The 9,631-nt window shown below is 38.7% G+C and overlaps 1 protein-coding gene across 1 annotated transcript; it reads right to left on the reverse strand.

Annotated features, from left to right (window-relative positions):
- Positions 1–6,751: 6,751 nt before the first annotated feature.
- Positions 6,752–9,292, reverse strand: LOC124271266. Its single transcript, XM_046706371.1, has 4 exons — positions 9,216–9,292; positions 8,294–8,430; positions 7,413–7,544; positions 6,752–7,107 (listed from the first exon to the last, which is right to left on the reverse strand). The coding sequence occupies exons 1-4, from the start codon at positions 9,276–9,278 to the stop codon at positions 6,945–6,947; spliced, it is 495 nt and encodes a 164-aa protein (XP_046562327.1). The 5' UTR covers positions 9,279–9,292; the 3' UTR covers positions 6,752–6,944.
- Between the last annotated feature and the right edge of the window lie 339 nt (positions 9,293–9,631).

Consider the following 9,631-nt stretch of genomic DNA (forward strand, 5'->3'; position numbering starts at 1 on the left):
CAATTGTGAAAACTAAGAGCGCCCGTACATCCTTTGCTCAATAAACACATTCAACACTGTACACGGTATATGCACGGCACAATAAACACATTCAACACTGTACACGGTATATATACGGCACAATAAACACAGTCAACACACTTATACACGGCGGTCAACACTGTACACGTCATATGTACGGCACAATAAACACAGTCAACACTGTACACGGTATATGTACGGCACAATAAACACATTTAACACTGTACACGGTATATATGTCAACACTGTACACGGTATATATACGGCACAATAAACACATTCAACACTGTACACGTTATATGTACAGCACAATAAACACAGTCAACACTGTACACGGTATATGTACGCACAATAAACAAGTCAACAAACACAGTCAACACTGTACACGGTATATATATACGGCACAATAAACACATTCAACAACACGTCATATGTACGGCACAATAAACACAGTCAACACTGTATACGGTATATGTACGGCACAATAAACAACACTGTACACGTTATATGTACGGCACAATAAACACAGTCAACACTGTACACGGTATATGTACGGCACTATGGCAAGCCGTTTCACATTTATTAAGAAATACAGACATCCTAAATCTGGAATGAAAACAGAGATATCTTACTATCACGGCATGTCTTAATTACACGCTTTCAATGGACTGAATCACCTCTTGTGACATTATTCTGGTAAAGGAAACCGTCAAGACGCACCTAAGATTTACCTTTCTGACTAAGGACAAAGTCAACTTTCCTAAGCCCAGCCATGTCGGTATTACATTTGACCACTGTAAGATGCCTTACATATAAGAGGAAAACAATACTATTTTAACTTACTAACTTATTCGTTTAGAATTCACCCTAACCCTACCTTTACCTTTACTCCAATATACTAAGTTTGGCTTGTTTTTTGTTGTTTTTTCCTATTCTATTTTCAGTTAGACTGTATCAAGCTGTATCAGTTATGATTTTGAGCATGTAGATCTTCTGGGAGGGCTGATGGGCTGTGGTTAATTAATCACTGTAGTTAATTTGGGATGTAGTTCAAATGGGATGTAGTTCTTATGGGAGTAAACCTCACGAAATATGTTCTTGATAACTCTATAACATTTCAAGATGTCAGTAATTCTAATTGGATATCAGAAATTAAAATTGAAATTATCTTCAATTATTTATCGATATCTTTAAAACATTATTGATGCCTTTAGATAGAATACAGATATATTTGAAACAAGTAATAAATGTGGAAACGGCTTGCCACACGGCACAGTAAATACTGTCATCGCCGGTTATAATTTGAACCACAATCAGCCCTTGCCAGTGTAAGTGATGATATAGTAGACACAGTCACTGTATTGTTGTGCCCCACACCAGAACATCAAGAACATTGGATATCCACGACGACAGTTTCCTGACACAACGCCGTATCTTGACTCGAATCAGGAAGTACGAACGGAGGTTAAAACAGCTGACATCATGCTCGCATCCTGATTGAAGGATGAACAAGGGAAACATACACATTTATATCATCTACAAGGGTCATTTATGTCATCTAATAGGGTCATTAATTTGATCTGAATTTTGGTGATGCATGTAAGTAGTAACCATGAGGTGGTGATTGTGGATTTTACTCCAACCAAAAGGGGTATGAAACAATGTTAGATTTTGATGACATATATTCATATGTAAATACAGAGAGTCTCATTTGGTCCGTTTAAAACCTGATAAACAAATATTATTTGTGTCTATTTCAGCTTGCTCAGGTTATGTGTGTGAGTTTGTTTGTGTGTGCCTCTGTGTGTGTGTATGTGTGCCTCTGTGTGTGTGTATTGGTGCGTGCGTGCGTGCATGCGTGTGTGTGTGTGTGTGTTTTCAGCTCACCCTGGTCATGTGTCATTTCATCTGATTGCATCATCTAGTGTAAACGAATACTATCCATTCATTTTACACGCATCTCAGTGCGCTGGATATTGTGAGTGAGCCACTTCACTTCAAGTGGAACTCGGAAGATCCACTTTATTGAATCTCTTCACTTCGGTCACAATAAGACAGAACCACTCTATCAGGGAATTCCTCTACGTATATCCAATGTCAACACACAGAAACACTTCGAGCAAAGACTGACTGACTGAGTTTGGTTTTACGCCGCTTTTAGCAATATTCCAGCAACATCACGGCGGGGACACCAGAAATGGGCTTCACACATTGTACCCATGTGGGGATTCGAACCCGGGTCTTCGGCGTGACGAGCCAACGCTTTAACCACTAGGCTACCCCACCGCCCTCGAGCAAAGAGAAACCCCTCCGGGTACAGTGTATTCTAATAAATAGCATTCCTCTCCACGTATAGCCTGGGAGATCCACTTCATGTACAACCCTGTAGAACCAACCCACGTTGGACTACGGTGCATTGTGAATCCACGAGAAAGTACCGTATTCTGAACCATAGAAACGAAGCATGTCAAATACGGATAAATGGTACATCATGACAAGCGATGCATCTGGAACTTGAGTTAACATATCGAACATCGAGCTGGCGCGTGTTTCACAAGGTTGAATCAATTCACTTCCTGCAGGAGAGCTGTTATATGTTTTCGTCATTACATTCGTATCATGTATCAAGACATATGAACCTACCCGTGAAGGTCCGGGTTAGAATGAACCTTCAGTAACCCATGCTTGTCGTAAGAGGCGACTAACGGGATCGGGTGGTCAGGCTCGTTGACTTGGTTGACACATGTCATCGGTTCCCAATTCCACAGATCGATGTTCATGCTGTTGATCACTGGATTGTCTGGTCCAGGCTCGATTATTTACAGACCACCGCCATATAGTTGGAATATTGCTGAGTGCAGCGTAAAACAAAACTCACTCACTCACTCATATATGAACCTCATCACAAACTTCGAGTTTGCCTACGTTTTTCTTTATCCACGAATATTCCTGTATCACTCATGAACGCTGCTTGCATCCAGACATTGGACCGTATTTCTTGATGTACCAATATCTGCAGCTCTTCACATTAATAGCAACCTATGAAGGTCCGGGTTAGAATTGGTCTTCAGTAACCCATGTTTGTCGTCAGAGGCGACTAACGGGATCGGGTGATCAGGCTCGATGACTTGGTTGACACATGTCATCGTATCCAAATTGCTTAGATGGATGCTCATGCTGATAATCACTGGATTGTCTGGTCCAGAATCGATTATGTACAGGTGGAATATTGCTGAGGCCGGCGTTAAACAACAACCAAACCAAAACAACCAAACCATTGGAAAATCACATTAATAGTAGTTTATGCCGTAGGTGTCAAATTTACTTTAAGTTTAAATTCTCAAATTTACTTTGTAAGTGTCATTGTGTATATCAATGTTATCAGAATCTCATTTAAGACAACACGGACCCACGATTAAGCAGGACAAGATGTCTGTCAACACCAAAAAGGCTGAGAGAGTCACGAAGAAACATGACCCCTGGTTTTCATCTGGATTTCACAAACACCTAAGGCCCATAAGAATGAAGTGATGATATAGTCTATAACACTGCAAATTAGAAACGTCGTACGTTGTCGCGTTGACCCGCCATTTTGATTATAAGCCACCTTAGACTCTACACATGACATGTTTGTGCATGGAGCTTCGACTCTTTTCATGTAATCTCCCAAATGAAGATAACCTGATCTACATTGAAACTTGCTATCAAATTTAGCGTCCTGTAACCACAGTCTAACGTTATTAGCGTGTCTTCTAGTATCAGTTTTGTTCCATAACTGTGTTTTATCTTAGGATGTAAATGCGCATTCATTTTGTAGTGAGTAAGTGAGTGAGTTAAGATTTAGTCACATCGGCAATATTTCAGCCATATCGTTACTGTAACAAATTACAAATTCAAAATAATGCAATTAAATTAAAACACTGTCGACGAAGGACAGTAAAGTAACTAGATTATCACAGATAGAGAATTAAAACCAGAATGTAACTGTAAACGTAAACAAATTTTATGAAGAATACAATATATAAAACGGACTTGAGATCACCAGCAACTGGAGGTACATTGTAGGTCACCATACTTGTATTGTTTGAATTGATAATAGTGTCAGTAGGCATCTTTTTAAGAAGTTCGTCCCTCAGTGAAATAATTTTTATTTCGACTGATTTGTCTGATTTGTCATTGTATGAGAGATCAGTAGTTTCTGATGTATTGGTTAAATGTGGCTGGAAATGGTGGTATGCTACACGGCCTGTTATAGTACGATACCGTTTCTAACCTACACAATGAAATATATCAAGGACGAGTGTAGCATTGTATCTAAACCTCACGTGAATGTCAAATGTCTAAGTTATTACCGATGAAATATGAATACAAGACTCCAGTTTGAATGCATATGGCTGCTTATTTCATATTTAGGTAAACTTTGCTCTCAAACCAAACCAGTTTATACATTTATGTATTCTTTTGGCTTTCAGTTACCTTCAGAAACATATTTTCGTAAACGTTTATCTATACAAGACAATATTAACACATTCCGAAGATCCTCTGGCTCACGAAACTTGTGGTCGTCGAGGTTAAAGGGAGGCCACTCTAAACGTGTATGACGATCAAAGCTAACCTGTGACAATGTTGTTGTTGAAGTATACGTGTGTCTCAATTTCACAGAATCGAAATATTAAGTGAAAGCAGATATCTCTTTGCAAAGGCATTCATTTTAAACCAAACCACAACAACAAAATGTTAAACAATTAAGCAGTTGTGATATTAAATTAACTAGGTTTACAGATCAATACAAACAATTTCAAAAAAATATTTACAGTGGCACTGTTAAAAAAAAAAGCAAACAGTGGTAATAGCAATAAGGTTTGTGACGATTTTATCTACAACAGTGGTCATTTGTCCATGATAGGTTTTAAAGTGAATATGGAATAAAGATTACTGATGACCAGAAATGATAATATACTGCTAAGGAGCAAAACTTCATTCCACTAAGCGACAGTCGTAAATCAATATTAAAGTGTCGTAGAAACGATCGAAGAGCAGCATTGATAGGTTCCTGGAACGTAGCTCTACACTTTGACATTACACAAAAGATACTGGTTACCTCACCACTCCTTGTCCCATACAGATCTATTGTGTGGCAAAGCACTACACCGTCAATATCTTGTTTATGTCTATGCGTACAGGCGTAAAGTTATTTAAAAGGAAACTAAAGATAAATTAGACATGAGTATTAATTCTATTTCGTATGTATTATCAAAAGATAGCTACACAGATAAGATGAAGCCATGGTGAACGTTTGAACATAGAAATCAAGCATTTTACAGGCTCATCGATGAGGATAGGCGATGTTCTGCTTAGTTTTAATGATATTGTCATTTAGAAGGTGAGCTGAATGTAACGTTTTACGTCTCATTCATGATTATTTCACTTATGCAAGCAAATGTGTGTGTGTTCGAGACACACACATAGGGAGAGGGAGAGCGAAAGAGTGTGTTCGGCATTTGTTTGTTTTGTTTTGTTGTTTCTTGTTTTTTCTTTGTTTTGTTTTTTGTTCGTTTTGCTGTTGTTGTTGTGGTGGTGGTTGGTAGGCTGGTGTGTGTGTGTGTGTGTGTGTGTGTGTGTGTGTGTGTGTGTGTGTGTGTGTGTGTGTGTGTGAGGGAGAGAGAGACATGTACATGTATATACAATTGACTTATACAAGAGACTTCCGAAAATGAACATAAATCATTATACACAAGTTTATACATCAGCAAAAGTCAAGCAGTGTACCATTGAAGGAGATGTCGTCTTAATCGGCATTTGTATAAATAAAATCGTAAAATAACAGTTTCCCATGCCTCTTGATCAACATTATCATTCAAAGGCAACATAGGTGTCCACATCAAGAATGTCAATCATAACACAAAAAATTGGTTTCTCTCAATGTTAAGTTGTTCACAGTGTAGGAGTGTATAAAAAAATCATAATCATAAGTATATTTGTTACATAGGTTACATTCCTTAGATATTTAGCCACGTGGTGGGACAGGAGAGACATTGAGAGAGAGAGAGAGAGACCAGAGAGAGAGAGAGAGAGAGAGAGAGAGAGAGAGAGAGAGAGAGAGAGAGAGAGAGAGAGAGAGAGAGAGAGAGAGAGAGAGAGAGAGAGAGAGAGAGACATGGTGACAGAGAGAGAGAAGAGTCAGAGAGAGAAGGTGACAACATGTATTGCATTCTATAAACGTCTGTCCTTGTGATCACAAACCAACCGTCCTCCCGGGCTGACGCTCTGTCCATTACACTTTGCAGATACCATTCTAGGTTATGACAAGAGCATTGACGTTGACATCCCTGCTTATACTTTGGGACAGACAAACGATAAAGAAACATACAAACACAACCAAGACAGGGTACTCAGTAATTACGAAGAACAGAGAACTTGCAATGTGCTGCATCTCCTTTCGTGACTTCATATGTATTGGGAAACAGTTAACGTTGTGACATAATACGTAGGGTGTGATGTCTTCCGTATAAGCATTTCTTATGTTTATATCCTAAATATCTCATCTATGCACACTTTGATAACTGCTGTGTATGCAGTACTTTGATGTCGGAGTTCATACAGTGACACACTAAAGCCGATGAGTTCTATTTTCTAAATTCAAATCAACAACCAACTTCACAAACTGAACTGATACAACCCAAACCACTATTTTCAGTTTAACTCCATGCTTTGCCATTGAAGAATGACATTCATACACTGTTTAAATTTGGAACTATAAAACAATTAGCATTTATCATGTAAAACTTAGCTCAATGTTCAGTAAATTAAAATTTTAAGCAGTCAAATAATCTATAGATGGAATAGATCCACAATGTTCTATTTACAGAAACTGAAGCTGTCTAACTCCTATATCAGCAAATAATGGAGCCCATTTCATACTTTCACCATACGCAGTGAATGGATTGCGCATGTGCAAAGAAGCTGATAAAGCATGTAAGATATGTTGAAATTATACATCTATTCAAGGTGATGTTTTTATGCGTTGACATAAACTGAAGATTCCAGTCGTCGCTGGGCGAACTCCAGACATAGGCAGACATCCTCCTGCAAAGAAGCCATCGCATTATGCCTGAATAATGCGGATAGTCAAATTGAGCCGATTGCAAAAACGTTCAATTATTATTCTAAGTCTTTTAAGTGATATGTCAACTCATAATAATCTTTTGTCATAAAATTAAATTGTCATAAATCGCTAGCTGTATCGTCATCTGTATTAAACATTTAAGATAATAGTCGAATACTTAAATACAATGTATATTGCTAGCCAAGACACATACAAGGCAAAGGGGTTGGGGTGGAGGCGGGTCTTTCATAATATCCAAATCTACAATACCGGTAATCTGTCATACCTCCGTGAAAGGGGTCCACCGAGACTTGATTGCAGACGTCTCATGTTTCTGATGACGTCCACCCGGCCGTCGTCCATCAGTCTGCTGGCGATGTTCATCAGAAGGATCAGGAGACGGGCCTCACCCACTGAGCTGCAGTAAAGTGTCGGTACACACTAACATTAGAAGTTAGAGGCCCAGACATGGTCAAAGAGGTAAACTGAACTGGCACTTGTAGCTCACATAAACATACAAGAGGTCAGGAATCCAGACATACTCAACGAGTTATTTAAGTGCCAGCGCTCTCACACATGAGCACATATTAAGAGGGCTTTTCCAATAGAAAACTCACATGCACACCCGATGATGTCACATACAAATGTGGAAGTTGACTAAGGAATCTGTGAAACAAAACATAACGTATAAGACCATGAGCTTGTGAGTCATTTAGATAGTAGATAGATTCAAATAGTCATTTTGTTGTTGTTGTAGCATCAAACTGCCTATCTAGGACCATCAATTCCAACACAAAATGTACTTAGCGAGCATGCAATTACTCTGAAGAAGGCTGTGTGCTTAGTTTGGGAAGGCCACTGCTGCAAATGCAACAACTATTTGTTTCATGAAAGTTGTATATGCGGGAACACCTATACCTGTTACACTTGAGAAGGAAATGTGAACACAGAAAGTATGGCAAACTAAATAATGGCGGCTATATGATTCTATATGAAAGTCCCTCAGAGTAAATGAATCGATTGTTCGCAATACTTGAATTATATATTTTGGAATTGTTTGTCATGTTGTGCTTTTGTATATGTAAGTAGTGTCACTGGTCTAATGCAACAATATTTATATGTACTGACTTAAATGTGAGGGAGGAAAGTATAACAGATCACTCTTACTGAGAAACCACTGTACAAGAGCATTGCTGTTGGTCATTCAACCGTGTCAGTAAACTGTCAATCAGCAGAGTCACACTTTGGTTACGTGTACTTCCGGTCAAGTGATAGTGTTGAATGAATGTTGAGCCATCAGCATCCTGAAAAAGAAAAGCAGTTTATTTTGAACCAATTTTGTCACGTTGTAGATTATTTGTCGCTTCTCCTTTCTGATATCACAGGATTATGATACCTCAGGCAGTAACCTGATCCATTGTCCAGATGGACTTCTAGATTACGTTCTGTTTTCATAAACAGTTGACCTGACTTTGCGTGTTTTTGTGACGGCAGCTATCACAGGCGTAAAATACGCTCGTGTTTGAGCTCTGGGTGCCATTACAAGGTGATAGTGATTTCACACCACTGATATGGCGGGAATCGTCCAACAGACTCGACATTTAGCTGGGGTTTCGCAATTATAAACAACTGACCTGGCTTTGCGTGTTTTGTTATGGCAGCTATCACTGCTGCCAAATACGCTCGTCTTTTCACGGGCACCCGGTGTCATTACAAGCTTAAGTTGATAGTGGCCATCACACACACTTCTGATATGGCGGGAAATCTCCAATGGACTTAGCTGGGGTTTCGTATCAACATATCTCACACATCTCTATATTTACTCAATAGCTATAAATCATGATAGTTTTCAGTTCTTCGTAATTGAGTGTGTTTTGTATAGATGCAACCATAAAATATTCATATACTGACTAGCAAAAGAAATGCATTTCAAGAAATCAAAACATGATTTCATTGATCATGCTGAAAAGTATAATTTTGATGAATTCTGGGGTGCAAATCCGGATCTTCATGGATTTCTGTATTGCATTCAAAGAATATCTTTAAGCATTTGAAGGAAGCCTGCTTTAAAAGTTTAGTGTAATTATACCTCTGCTGTAAGTTCAACGGTGTTGAGGAGAACATCATCAGATATTACTGTAGAACCGCGCATACCCGCTTCAATCCTTGCTGGTGTGATGGAACTGTCGTTTGAGGGAAGGTACACCTGGAAAGAGTTTAATTGTTAATTATTATTGACATTAGAAATATTTTAAGGAAAACATGTATGTCCATTAACACGCGCTGACAGAAACAATAAGAAGGTACAGAGAAAGTTCTCTTTCTCCCCAAACACATGAAATTTCCGTACCAGTTTGTCTGCATCCCAAAGTGATCAAAATGCGGGAATCACTTTTATACACTTGACTCCACACTTCCTCCTTGTTTGACTCGACAAAACGACGAAACCATTCTTGGATTTGTGTGACTGCAAAAATAATGAAAAGAGTCCATGTATATATCCGA

The sequence above is a fragment of the Haliotis rubra genome, unplaced genomic scaffold (assembly GCF_003918875.1).
Source record: "Haliotis rubra isolate DU_JTF1 unplaced genomic scaffold, ASM391887v1 Scf1590, whole genome shotgun sequence".
Classification (NCBI taxonomy): domain Eukaryota; kingdom Metazoa; phylum Mollusca; class Gastropoda; order Lepetellida; family Haliotidae; genus Haliotis; species Haliotis rubra.

Excerpts from the sequence above, each read along its gene's own strand:
- LOC124271266 (XM_046706371.1), bottom strand. The coding sequence starts at position 9,278 with ATGCGCGGTTCTACAGTAATATCTGATGATGTTCTCCTCAACACCGTT. Across the intron at positions 8,431-9,215 it reads CCGTTGAACTTACAGCAGAG|GATGCTGATGGCTCAACATT; the intron begins GTATAATTACAC and ends TTTCTTTTTCAG. Across the intron at positions 7,108-7,412 it reads GGTGGACCCCTTTCACGGAG|GAGGATGTCTGCCTATGTCT; the intron begins GTATGACAGATT and ends GCTTCTTTGCAG.